At 44.4% G+C, this 14,474-nt stretch overlaps 1 protein-coding gene across 1 annotated transcript in view; it reads left to right on the top strand.

Moving 5' to 3' along the window:
• GABBR1 (gamma-aminobutyric acid type B receptor subunit 1) overlaps positions 1 to 14,474 on the top strand; it is a 611,722-nt gene that overhangs the window by 138,526 nt on the left and 458,722 nt on the right. The window contains exon 2 of the mRNA XM_069237404.1: positions 6,646 to 6,727. Coding sequence (XP_069093505.1) covers positions 6,646 to 6,727 — 82 coding nt within the window. The remainder of the gene's footprint in view (positions 1 to 6,645; positions 6,728 to 14,474) is intronic.

The following is a 14,474-nucleotide window of genomic DNA, read 5'->3' on the forward strand; positions in this document are numbered from 1 at the left end:
GCCAGCCCTCTGCACTGTATGTGAAGAAAGGGAGCAATGCCTCTGCAGTGCATAAGACAGACAGGCAGGCCTGTGAACTGTATGTGAAGACAGGCACCCAGGCCTTGGCACTCAGTGAGCAGAACAGACAGCCAGGGTCTGCACTGTAAGTTTGAGGACAAGCAGACATAATTCTGCACTGTATGCGAGAAGGACAGGCAGCCATGCCTCTGCACTGTATGTGAAGACAAGTGGACAGACCTCTGCACTACATTTGAGAAAGGCAGACAGGCATGTGCACTGTATGGAAAGAGGACAGGCAATGTGGCCTCTGCACTGTATGTGAGAAGGAGAGGAAGCCACTGTATTTGAGAAACGCAACAACGCCTCTGCCCTGTATGCGAGAAGAACAGATAGCCAGGCGTCTGCACTGTATGCAAGAAAAGGGAGCCAGGCCGGTATGGTATGCGGAGGCAGGTCTCTATATAGCCAGGTCGCTGCACTGTATTTAGCCAGGTGGAGGCAGGTCTCTATACAGCCAGATCGGTGCACTGTATGTAGCCAGGCGGAGGCAGGTCTCTATACAGCCAGGTCGCTGCACTGTATGTAGCCAGGTGGAGGCAGTTCTCTATACAGCCAGGTCGCTGCACTGTATTTAGCCAGGTGGAGGCGGGTCTCTATACAGCTAGGTCGCTGCACTGTATGCAGCCAGGCGGAGGCGGGTCTCTATACAGCCAGGTCGCTGCACTGTATGCAGCCAGGCGGAGGCGGGTCTCTATACAGCCAGGTCGCTGCACTGTATGCAGCCAGGCGGAGGCAGGTCTCTATACAGCCAGGTCGCTGCACTGTATGCTGCCAGGCGGAGGCAGGTCTCTATACAGCCAGGTCGATGCACTGTATGCTGCCAGGCGGAGGCGGGTCTCTATACAGCCAGGTCGCTGCACTGTATGCTGCCAGGCGGAGGCAGGTCTCTATACAGCCCGGTCGCTGCACTGTATTTAGCCAGGTGGAGGCGGGTCTCTATACAGCCCGGTCGCTGCACTGTATGTAGCCAGGTGGAGGCAGTTCTCTATACAGCCAGGTCGCTGCACTGTATTTAGCCAGACGGAGGCGGGTCTCTATACAGCCAGGTCGCTGCACTGTATGCAGCCAGGTGGAGGCAGGTCTCTATACAGTCAGGTCGCTGCACTGTATGTAGCCAGGTGGAGGCAGTTCTCTATACAGCCAGGTCGCTGCACGGTATTTAGCCAGGTGGAGGCGGGTCTCTATACAGCCAGGTCGCTGCACGGTATTTAGCCAGGTGGAGGCGGGCCTCTATACAGCCAGGTCGCTGCACTGTATGCAGCCAGGCGGAGGCGGGTCTCTATACAGCCAGGTCGCTGCACTGTATGCAGCCAGGCGGAGGCGGGTCTCTATACAGCCAGGGCGCTGCACTGTATGCAGCCAGGCGGAGGCGGGTCTCTATACAGCCAGGGCGCTGCACTGTATGCAGCCAGGCGGAGGCGGGTCTCTATACAGCCAGGGCGCTGCACTGTATGCTGCCAGGCGGAGGCGGGTCTCTATACAGCCCGGTCGCTGCACGGTATGTGAGGAGGGCAGCCAGGCTTCTGCACTGAATGCGAGAAAGACAGGCAGCCAAGCCAGAATGGACTGTTTGTTAGAAAGGCAGACCGCTTTCTGCACCATAAGCGAGAAAGACAGACAGGCGGACCTGCACAGTATGTGGAGACAGACAGTGAGTCCTCTGCCCTGTATGTGAAGACCGTAAGCCAGGTCTGTACCCTGTGTGAAAGAAGGACAGACCGACAGACAGGCCTCTATCCTGTATGCGAGGCGAATAGGCAGGCAGGTTTCTGCACTGTATTTGAGGAGGACAGCCAGGCCTCTCACTGAATGGGAAGAGGACAGCCAGGCCTCTGCAGTGTATGTGAAAGGACAGACAGCCAGGCCTCTTCATTTTATGCGAGGACAGACAGACAGCCGTCAGTACTATGGGGGTCATTCTGACCCCCGCCAGGGTTGGCGGGAGCACCACCAACAGGCTGGCGGTGCCCCGCAGGGCATTCTGACCGCGGCGGTTTGGCCGCGGTCAGATGCGGAAAACCGGCGGTCTCCCGCCGGTTTTCCGCTGCCCATTAGAATCCTCCATGGCGGCGCAGCTCGCTGCGCCGCCATGGGGATTCTGACAGCCCATACCGCCATCCTGTTCCTGGCGGTTCTCCCGCCAGGAACAGGATGGCGGTATGGGTTGTCGTGGGGCCCCCGTAAGAGGGCCCCACTTTGTATTTCAGTGTCTGCTTTGCAGACACTGAAATACGCGACGGGTGCCACTGCACCCATCGCACCTTCCCACCTTCCCACTCAATTCTGAGCCGGCGTCCTCGTGGGAAGGGTCTTTTGCACTGGGCTGGCGGGCGGCCCGCCAGCCCAGTGCAAAAGCCAAAATACCCTCAGCGGTCTTTCGACCGCGGAGCGGTATTTTGGAGGGGGGAACTCTGGCGGGCGGCCTCCGCCGCCCGCCAGCGTGAGAATCACCCCCTATATGCGATAGGGAGAGACAGCCAGGCTTCTGCTCTGTACGTGAGAAGGAAAGACAGCCCTCTGCATTGTATGTGAGAATTTCAGGCAACCCTCTGCAGTGTGTGAGAAGGACAGACACCCAGCTCTCTACATTGTATATGAAAAGGACAGAGAGCCAGGCCTCCGCACTGTATGTGAGGACAGGCAGTCAGTGTGCTGCACTGTATGCGAGAAGGCCAGGCCTCTGCATTGTATGTGAAGACAGGCAGCCAGGCCTCTGCCATGTGCATGTGAGAAGGAAAGACAGCCATGCTTCCGGACTGCATGCGACAAGGACACCCAGACCTCTTCACTGTGTGTGACAAGGACAGACAGCCATTGCACTGTACTGTATGTAAAGGCAAGCAGACAGTGCTCTGCCTGTGTATGTGAGACGGATAGTTACCATTGAGTATTTGAAAAGGACAGGTTGGCATATATCTGCACTGTATAAGAGAGATGGATAGGCATTCAGTCCTCTGCATTATATATGTGAATAGCAGCTTGTTAGATATCTGGAAGGGGAGGGACATATGGCAAAGCATCTGCGCTGTATGTGAGATGGACAAGTGGTCAAACCTCTGCAATATATGTGGGAAGGGCAGTCAGCTGGCACTTGATTTGAGGCTGTGCATTGTGCATCGTAAGATAACAGGCAGTGATGGACTGACGAGGGCATAGTGTGCTTGGTGATTTGTCTGAATTATAACTGAGCATTTCCAAATAACCAACATTTTCTTATGCACCCTACTAATCCCCTACTGCCCAAGCCCATGTTCCCTATGTATACCTTTGTGCCACAGAGGGCAGTGTTTAAGTTTTCTTTAGGCCTGCCTATAGCCAGCATTAGCTCCCTTGCTAGACTAATGACAAGTGCAAGAATACATCATATTATTAGTAATAGTACACACTGAAAAGGGCTTTAGGGCAGCTGTCTTTAGCTATTGGTTTGTTGAAGTGTCATTGTAAGTTTAGAGCAACCCAAAGGAAAGCACCCATACCGTGGGAGAAGGTGGCATTCCTCTCTATCTATTGACTTGAATGCGAATGTCATTTTTATCTTAGATCATGCTGCTGAACGTGCATTTGGTAATTACACAATCATGTTGAGGGATACCGTTTTTCCTCTGCACGGGTTTGATAGGTGAGCAAGTGTGTGCATGCTTCAGTTGTGTCGACTTTTATGCTCATCGTTTGTTGTGGCAAAGTTGGAAAGAAGGTTATCATGAAAGTTCATAAAATACTGAAAATAAATCTAAAAGGCACTCAAACCTAAGAGTCTAAAATGCAGTTTTATATTTTCTGATTACGTTATTTTTCATAATATATCATGACAATATGTATATTATTCATTTAGACAATTAGACTTATACAATATTAAACCAAACCATTAATTGATCATTTCATAATCAACTGGTATTAAACCATATGATTTATGATAATTATTGTAATTTAAAAAAAAAACAAAGATTGAAACCATTCCTTAAGACATATTACTTTGCTCACTACTGATACATCAAATGGCAGAACGGCAAACACATTTTGTGACATTTGTAGCTTTTTCAAGGCTTTATAACAAAAAAACAAAACAACATCTTATCATATAGTACTAATTATTGCTATCCTTCTACTGTCCCCCAAAACACGTGTGTGTGGTTGGGGGGGGGGGGGGAGCTCCACTGGCCATGGAGAAACAAATTCTAGTCCCTAGGTGCCAACTGAAGTCAGACGTCCTTGAATAAATTCTTATAATAGGAACCAGGTGTCTTCTTTGATCCAGCTGCGCACATATCCAGCAACGCTTCTCCAAGTCCAGACTGTTGCCAAACGTCTCTCTCTTGTGCAGGGGTTTTTAAGTGGTGGTTGAAAGTTCTAGAAGGTAGGTACCTCTCTCCAATCGCGGGGTGACACTTCATCATTCTCCTCCTGTTCCAACCCACTGCATAGCATTTTGGGACATTACAAAATGGCGACTTGAAGTGGTCTGTTGAAAGACTTCCTCTGAGAGCCAAAGCCTTGCCTCTAACTGCCACAGCTACCTGGTCCCTTTCCTCCAAACTTTCAGAGGGGAGTCCCTCCTGTTATTGACTTCAAAGGTCTGGCCTTTGCCCTTTGTCCTCCTTTTGATGATGTTTCCTAGGACTGGTGCAATATAAAAAGTAATCAGCACATGCATACCCTACCCTCACCCATTCCATTCAAGATGGCAAGCTGATAGGTGCTATTCAAGATGTCTGCCATTTCGGATTTCATACTAGATGGCAAGCTTATGGGGTTCTATTCAAGATGGACTGTATACAAAGTTTCATTACGGCATAGAATTATAGTGTTTTATTCATTGGGGAAAACTTGTGGGGGTTCTTTACAAATAAAAATGTGGTGCAGTTTATTCAAGTTGGCCAACCTGCAGGAACTTGTTTAAAGTGACTGCCATATAGGTTTTGCTAAAGATGGACACCCTATTGTTTATTGTGTGATGTCTGCAAATTTCCGTTGTCCTATGACCTTGAAAGGCATTAAAGACGTTAAACATTCTAGATGTGTCATTCGGGACACTTTGCAACCTGTTAACATTTTTTTATGTATCCGAAGTATGAGATAAAAATAATCCTTACTAAAACTATGGATCAGTTCCCTTCATCAAGACATGGATGCAGCCTGCCAAGGAGACACTGTAACAATTAGAGCCCTTTATTCTATGTATGTATTTTAATTAATTTCCAATGATTTAGCTGTGGGCACATGTATATATCTAGCTGTGGTCTGTTCTGTTTTGATTGTATTTTGGGTTTAGCAATATGAGGTTATTTTTCACTCCCATTATCATTAGTTATGCATTATTCGTGTTAGGGACAAGCCATTCTGTGTCCATCCTGAGAAATGCTGGCTTGGAATGGTCAAGTCTTTAGTACAAGCAAAGGAAGGGGAAAACTCCAATAATCAGACATATCAGACTCCAAAGCTATCTGGTGCCATCCACTTAGCACTCACAAATCTATAAAACACAAACAGACTTAGTATGAGGTCTGCAAAGAAGTAGTGTATCAATGCTCTTTATAAATTGAAGAAATTCATATTCAGTAACTTCCTGGAGACAAATGTTGGTTGAGTTGATTAAATTATCACAATTTTACTTACTTCCAGAACAGAAAAAGGACATTTGAAGGGATTTCCTTCATTGCTGACTTTATTTTATCTATTGTAGGATGCTGCAAAGCCTTGCATGTCTTTATAGCTTACCAAATATGTGGCATTTATTTTTTACCCTAAAGCTTTCTGATCCTTCATTTTACCTAAGAAAACAGACAGATACATGTTTATTGATTTATAGTTATTTTAAACAATAACAATTAAAAACAAAGTTAAAAATGTAATTATGAAACCACCCATCAGCCTCATCACAAGCAATAGGATTGGCCGCGCGTCCATTGATACAACATTTTTTGATGAGTGCATAGTCGCTGGGCCTTTCCTCATCGGTGAACAGTCGTATTAAACTGCAATTGGGCCTCAAAGTTCTCCTGCTACATTCCAGGAACACAATAATCAACTCGGGACATACATCTACCACTGCGGGGCATTGTATAAAATAAAAAAACACACAAAAAAGCAAGTTCACAAAGGCCCCTTAGCTCTATATATGCCAAGGCACCAGCCGTGTGGTGCTTTTGCCTGCAGAGTGGCCTCGAATTCACTGTGTAGAGAAAATAATCAACTGATTCAGTGATTGAAAATAGCCTTCATTGCAGGAATAAAATCTGGTAGGATTCTAAGCAATCTCCCTCTTGATGGCATTCCTCACCCTCTCTCAATCTGCCTTCTTTCTTTACTTTGTTAATTCATCTGAGCACTGTTGTTCTTGTGTTGTCCTTTGACTTTGTTGAATTTTGTAGTGACCTATGTCAATTTGTATGAAAAAGAGGTGGTCCTGGCAGTCCAACCCCTATGCCCTCAACTCTACGGTTTAATGCAGCCGCAGAAGGGTCTCTTGGTGTTCTGTGTAATAAACCACAGCACCGGATAAGAAAAAGCTGATAGCACTGTCTGGTGGTTTATTGTGTTGGTGCTATTGGAGTTTCACTTATTTTCTCTTGTCTTTTTCCTCAGATGCTGCGTCTATTGTTGAAGCTCCTGCCTCTTCTCCTGGTTACTCAAGCTTCCCGAGGCACCATCATAAACAGCACCACAGGTATGAGCTCTGAGACAACTGCATACCTGGATGTCTTCCTTCTTTCAGTGAGTTTGTTTTCCTAGCTCTCTATCTCCACCTTGTGTTCACTGGTATGAGCTCTGAACCAACTACATACCTGAACACCTTCCCTCTTTCATTGCATCTTTCCTCTTTTCCCTCTATCCCCAACTCTTGGTTCTTTCTTCATCTCCTACCACCACCCATGTCCTACTTCTCTTTTACTTTATACCCTGTGACCTCTATAAAAAACATTTACTAAAACGGTTCTATCCTCCAGTTATACTTTCTGGTCTTGAACCCCACCTTGACTTAAACACCCACCTAGTAATAGCTACCCTACCTTCACTCCACAATCCTATTGTCAGATCTCCATGCACCCCCATTTGTCCTCCTCTTCCATTTTACCCATTGTTATGTGCTGTTTTTGTCGAGCTTTCTCAGTCCAACCTACAGCCCTATCCCATCTACCCCTCTCCTATAACCATTCCATGTTTCTTAGATTCCATTGCCCCATATCTAGCTGTAACCCAGTGCTCTTTTCCAAGTTTTGCTACTGGACTTAGATATCACTATCTCCTCTTTCTCAAGGTTTTTCTGTGCCCCCCTTTCTTGACCACAGGAACCCTCTAGGTTTGGACCACCAACTAAAACATCTCCCCATTACCTTTTCTTACATCTCTTCTATTTGTTCTGTCCTCACATCTCCCCATCTAACCTCTGTATTTCTGTCTTGAGATTTCCTCATTTCCCATCCCATGTGACTGGCTTCCCATCCCAGGCCTTGAGAGGTGCATTATCATATCTGCCTTATAGCACCTTTTGCTTATTTTTATAGAAACGTCCCGGCTCTCCTCTACTTCTGTGCCCCTTCACTCTTTCCTACTTCTTCCCTCCAAACTTTTCTCATCCAATTTATCTTTGTCCTGCAACAGTTTAAGGTTTCCTTCGTAGTTTTAGTTTGATAGTGTTATGTAACATGCCCCACCGCTGATGCCACTTTTTTCCTGGCTGGTCACAACATAAGACACCCAGTCTCCACCTAGTCTAGAACCTTTTGAGCTGATGCAGAGTTTTCTGCAAGGTCACATTCCCCATATTTATTCAAAGACAGTTCAGGACACCCTGTGTATGAGGTATCAATGACCAGCATTGAGCTTGTTCAGGGAGCTCATAACATGGCTGCAGTTAGGAGATCAGAAAAATACTAATCTTACTAATTTCAGAGTTATGTTCCTTTGTGCCAACCCCTATTAGTTGGTATAGGTTGGTGTGACACCTAACAAGTATAAAGAGTACGTTTGAATTCAGTTTTGTTGCACACTGGCAGATTTGTATTTTGCAGCTCTCATCTTCTATAGTCATAGGCAGTTTCTATTTTGAAGGCAGACATAAACCTACCCACTTTCCACAATAGATGGGTGAGTCTATGGCTGGTGGGAGAAACCACTAGCATGTACTCATGTGATTTCCACTCTTGGTTCTCCTGTAGGTTGTTGCTATCAACACCTTAATCTGGATTCCTTTTTCAGATGACTTGTAAGTGAAATGGACCAAAATGGGATAACTAAGTTCCTCCTTCTGTACATTCGACTTTCCTACAATTGCAAGGTCAAGCAGTGAAGGCTTCTTCCAGGAGGTGGTAGTAGAACTAAAACCCAGCATGAGACATCAAACCCAATGTCCACTTAGGGATACATTTTTTCAGACAGATGGGGTCTTAATCTTTATTGCAGGTAGGTAAAGAAAGGATTTAAATTACTGAACACAAAACAGGCAATCCATCTATTTTTGGGGTTGGGGAAGAACACCAGTTTTGTAACAGTTATACAGTATATAAGACTTGAGCAGACTTATAAGGTGCTATACTGTAAATTACAGTGTAAGATATTATTTCACAGAACGACAATCGTCAGTCCTCAGAGATCTATGAAACTACCCTGGTCTTTAATGTTTACTATGGACCTCATGTACAGTCCCTGTTTAATGAAATTAAAGGTGCCAGAGGGACTGCTACAAAGTTTCTTGTTTGCTATGATATGTCAGGCCTTTATCTTAGTTTCTTTGTGGCCTTGGGAGCAAGGGAGCGGTTTCTGAGAGTATGGAGGCAGGTATGCAAAAGTCCAAAACCCAAACTCACAGTTCCAAAATTCCCCCACCCAAAAGTGAACTGCTTTTCACACTCAACTACAAAAAGCGCTTTGTGCACTGATTGGACAACTGCCTTAAAACCTCACAAATGCCAGTTTTTTTGTTATGTTATGTTATGTTAAATATCTTGCAGCCATCCGCTTCTTGGTGCTACAACATGATAAAATTTCATAGCATGAAGAAAGGAGAAAGAACAGAAGAAAAAGGGATAGTAAAAGAGAAATCATGGGCCAGTGGAGGCTGAAAGGTCACAGAGCCAGGTTATCAGATGTTTATGGATTTTTATTAGATGAGGATTCCATGCAAGGTGGTAAAGTAGTGAATCCCAAGTCTTGTCACCCACTACAGGGAAAGCCCTATCTTGAAAAGTTGACATCCAGGAAGGTTGGATTTCTGTAGCATAGAGCATATTCAATTGTCCCAATTGAATTTCCTAGTCATAAAGTCCATGGTGGACTAATGAACTGCCATGTGTATTATGACCATGAATATGAAGGTTAACCTGTTGCACACAGGCAGCCAGATGGAAGAATAGGGCTGACATGGTCTCTTAATCATATTACACTGAATTTTGAACTGGCTGCTAATGATTAAGATGTTTCGCCGGAGACCCCTAGTAAATGGAATTACAACAGTCCAGTGCACAATATACCATTGTACTGACTACCGGATTATATGAAAGTTGGACTAAATAAACAGTAGCATTATTCTTAGGATATTATTTGCAGAAAACAGCTTCTGGTGACTCGGGTATGTTGGGTTTCGATGGACAAATTGGCATCAATGTAGATGTCAAGGTTAAGGACTGAATAGAAAGGTTGCTGACAAGGGCCTATCATGGTGGGCAATGACTAGGTCTTAGCTGGAGATGGTCTCTTTCATAATCAGAAGCTCACTCTTAGAGGGATTTAAGTTTAAAGAAGTTAGATGACATCCACTAGTGGACCACTGTCAAAAAGCCATTAATGGTAGATAGGCCTGCAGTGTTTTATGAAGGCTGGTGGTATGGGCCAGCATCAACACCGGCCGGGTGTCAACAGCCTACATAAAGAACAGTCCGGTTTGGTGAAGTATTTTCATGAGAGGCCACAGAAAGATGTAAAGTAGAAGAGGTGACAGTCTAAAGTTTTTGGGATCAACATAGTATATCTTCCCAGGCTTTGAGCTATAGGGAGGTAACAAGAGTGTTTGAACTCTTGTCAGTTATAAAGGATTTCACCCAGGCCAGGCTGACCATTGTGGCACTCCCAGGATGCAGTAGGTTACGGTTAATGCTTTCAATGAAAGAGGCACTGCCTTGACCTTACTTTGCCTCATGGCCACATTCTTGTCACAACCTCCTACTGTAAAGCCTTTTTGAAACCCTTTACCCAGAGCACATTTTATTTTCCAGTCTGGTCCTGAAATCTCTCATTTCAAGACAGTGCCTGAGACACCCACCCCCTCAGCCCTTGATAGAAGAATAGAGTGTCTGATGGTGTCAAACCCACATAGAGTTCTAACAGGACCGCAGTGTTTCTGTTATGTATTTCCGTAGATCGTCTAGAACATAGATAACGACCAGCTCTGTGCTTTAACCAGGCTTAAATCTTTTCTTCAACGCATTCAGTATGCTTGTCCTTCCACATGCTCCTATACTTGGCTAAAGAGCATTTTCTCCAGGAGTTGTTCCAGGTATAGAAGTAAGGAAATGGGATGAACATTATTTTGATTAGCTGAGGACAAATATATTGTCTTAGCAAAGTTTGAATACTTGCTGTTATCCAGGGGGTAGGGACCAATCCCATACTCAAAGAACTTTTGAACAAAGTGCAGGAATTAATCAATAAGTATACGCTTATGATTATCATGCACATCTCTTTAGAAGGGTATGTAAAAGTTAAATGCTTTGCCAACTTTTTGTTGTTGAAAGTATTGAGGAGGGTGTCAGGCTCATTATTGAATTGATTGGCTGAAAATTCAGGTAACACGTGAGGAAGTTTAGGGTTGGATGTATTCTGACTGACATTTCCCTAGTCCCCTTACCTGTGTGCCACTTTGCTTGTTTAAAATCTTACCTGTATTGGGGTGAAGATTTGGAAAGGCATCTCAAAGTGGTCTGTCTGGATGAATGGTATGGGATCTTTAGTGTATAACACCTTCAAGGTGGTAAAGATTGGGTCCAGCAGGTGTCCTGCATTGGGGGGCAAAGGGGGTTGTGTGTGTGTGGGGTTGTGTGAGAGACTCAAAATTGTGAAATTAAAGTCTGCCAAGTATTTTAGAAACTGTAACACAAAATCTTTGGGATCGTCTAGCCTAGTGATTCCCAACCTTTTGACTTCCGTGGACCCCCACTTTATCACTACTGGAACCTAGGGACCCTCATTGAATCAATATAGCAATCTCCGCCCCCCACTGAGTCATTACTGAAAGCTGGGGACCTATTCTGTTAATATTATTTAATTTTCTGAGCAGTTGCAGACTCCCTGAGGAGGCTTTGCGGACCCACAGAGGTCTCCGGACCACAGGTTGGGAACCACTGGTTCTAGTCAGAGGTTTATATCCCAAAAAGGACCAATGTTCCATTCCCAATGCTAAGTAACTGCTCTTCTTGGCTAATGTAGAGAGTGAATGTGGGGCACAGTGTGGCAGAAAGAAATTGAGAGTTAATTTGCTAAATTTATAGTTAATAATTTACAGTTAGCTAGTAGCGTAGTGTCACAATCTCAGTTTCCATTGATGACAGTCATGGGGATGTACTTCTGGATCATAAAATAAATTCTACTCTCACTTTTGACTTCTTGTTTAGTGCAAAAGATGGTGTATAGGCATCAGTTCTCTAAAATGGAGGCATAGTCTTCAGTCAGACTGTGGAGATCTAAATCATAAAAGTCTAGATTCCCATGTTTAAAAGGAGAGAATGTAGAATTGTATCACATCCTGTTAAAAAAAAAGCTTCTCTGTTTTTATCCCCATTTATATAAGGATAGTTCCTGTAATGGAACTGAATGGCATAGGTTTGCTTTAAAGAGGGCATTGATTACATTATTCGTGAGTAAGTAGTCGGTAGAAAACAAAGAGAGCAGTGGTTTGGTAGAATAAACATTTGCAGCTTTAACTTGCCCATCAGACAACAAAAGAGATGTGTCACTGGCATAATGGACAGTAGCCACCAGGCTCAGATGAGCACTGACTAGCTTGCATTTCTCATGTCATCCACATACTGGCAGCACACCTGTACACACACTGTACATGTGTGCATTGTTACAGGGTACATAAAAACTTAAACACTGGGAAAAAACACACTCCTTTGACAATGAAAAGGCAGCTTTTTTACTGTCGCACCAGGGGAGTGACCTTCCTCAAACAGGCAGGCAGCTGGTCTCAAATTGCTGTAGCACAGACAGCCTCTTATATACAATATCACATAATATTTTAATACAAAATAGTTAATAATCATTGACTGGCTATTCGTAGGTTGAAATAGAAAAACATTTGGACACCTGTGACCCCCTACTCCCTTAACTCTAAACTAATCTTCTACACATTCTTTACTTGTGGCTTTGACAATGTTAGACACATAACTCATTCTTTATTCTAGAATGCATATGTTTCTACAGCAAATACAATTTTAATACCATGTGTGCTTTATCATTGTAACCCTAAGATGCGCTGCGCTGATTAGATTACCTGCACTCACTGTATAATCAGGTTTACAATCTGTTTGGAAACATAAAATACATGCCAGTGAATCTATGTACTTTTGGACCGTAAATTGCTACATGTTTGTTAAACATGAGTTAGCTTTTAACTGTAATGTTGAATAAACTCTTCACCTTATTTTGGTCAGCATTAGATTTAGGCCTGCAGTGTTCTGTTATTTCTTATATTATAGCGCTTTGTACCAATGTCTGTTGTTGTGCTATATTTTCGCATACACATTCTACATTTCCTGTAACAGCTTTAATAGCAGGCTTGCCAGCACACTGAGAGAGGACTCAATAGCTAGACCACCAGTTGACACACTATGGCAGTGGCAGAGTTATAATCCTTGAATTATTCACAAGATGTAGTTTGCAAAACAAAATCACTCTGAAACTAAAATATCTGGACTAGATGATTAAAAAATAAAAAGGAATGCAGAAAAGACTAAATGGAAAACAGGACTCAAATGAAAATGGTTCTGGTGTGAGATGAAGCAAAGTTGCAGAACAATCTGCCTCAAACACTGATATTGGGATGGTTTGGTAGCCCTGCAAAAGGGAAATTGACTTGGTTCAGGGGTAGACCAGTTACACCTTCAACTGAGATCCAAAGTCTGTGAGGAAGCAGAAGAGGTACTGGTGCCTGGAATGGGCTTAGGTCTTGAAGGTGTACCAAACATTAGAGGTTCAGATATGGTGATCATGGTCCAAATTCTCTTATTGGAGGAGAACCCACTAGACCTGGGGCTTTGTGTGCATCTTCCACGGCACATTGCAGCAGAGGGGCTTTTTCCAGCGTCATAAGCTTGTGCGCAGCTCTGCGGGGAACAAGCAACTTAAAAAGTTCTTGTCAGCCCTACCTCTTACCTGATGCAGGTGAGTGTCTCTGGAAATCCTTACAAATATAACCTACTGGTTGAAGGAGACCGTATTTATCTGAAACTGAGATCAATGTAGCAAAGACAAAGAAGATAGGGAGAACAGGTTAAAAAAAAAAAAATCCAAGTCAACAAGTGCAAAACATGGCTTCCTTTCCTGGCTTTCAAAAGGAGTGGAAGTGTAGGCACCAACTTGTTAAAGAATTGTAGATTTCAGTGGGTGAAGGGGGCAGCAGTGGCATCTTCCTAAAGAGGCGCCTTTGTGATTATCAATCTCTTATCAGAACAGAAATGAGGTGCACAGGAAGTGGACTGGATCTCATGGCCACACTTCCTGGAAGAGGTAACCTAGCTCCAGGCATGCCTGTAGGCACTTATGCACAGGGAGATAAACCGGTTTAGGCCAATGTTTTATTTTGAGGTATGGCACTTTGCCGAACATATTATTGCAGTCTGAAACCTGACAAGGGTGGAACTCGGAGGCTCTACCCCAGGGACTGACTGAAGGATAGGAACACCAGATTAGCTTTACTTTGTCCACGGAACCGCTAACATGGTGATCGCACATGGCACTATTCATACTGCACACAGTCTCTGTGGACAACACACATAAACTCAAACGCACAACACATTCCACTCACACAGGAAAGGTTACTGGGCAATGAACAGATTTCACTTGGACAGGGTCAGTGTCACCGTTACCGAGGGTGATAGGTAAAAAGGGTCCTCTGCTCCATCATTAGAATATCAGCCAACACCAGCCGTTCATCTCTTCATAGCCTGGTTTAAGGGGGCGGCAGCCATCCTTCGCTATGGGTGGGGTTAAACTTTCGGTTTATGAGAGTGAGACAGAGGTGAGAGAACCAGCAGCAGCCCACAAAGAGAGCTATGGTTGTAAAGTAGATTCTCGTGCTGTTCAGAGCAATCACTCAAGTGGAGACAGCAGGTCATACCCAAACAGCCAACAGAATTAGGTGAAAGATGGCTACTCCACTGAGCTGAGCGAAGATGAGTCTCAAGCAATGGCTGACAGAG

The sequence above is a fragment of the Pleurodeles waltl genome, chromosome 6, assembly GCF_031143425.1.
Source record: "Pleurodeles waltl isolate 20211129_DDA chromosome 6, aPleWal1.hap1.20221129, whole genome shotgun sequence".
In the NCBI taxonomy this organism is placed as follows: Eukaryota; Metazoa; Chordata; class Amphibia; order Caudata; family Salamandridae; genus Pleurodeles; species Pleurodeles waltl.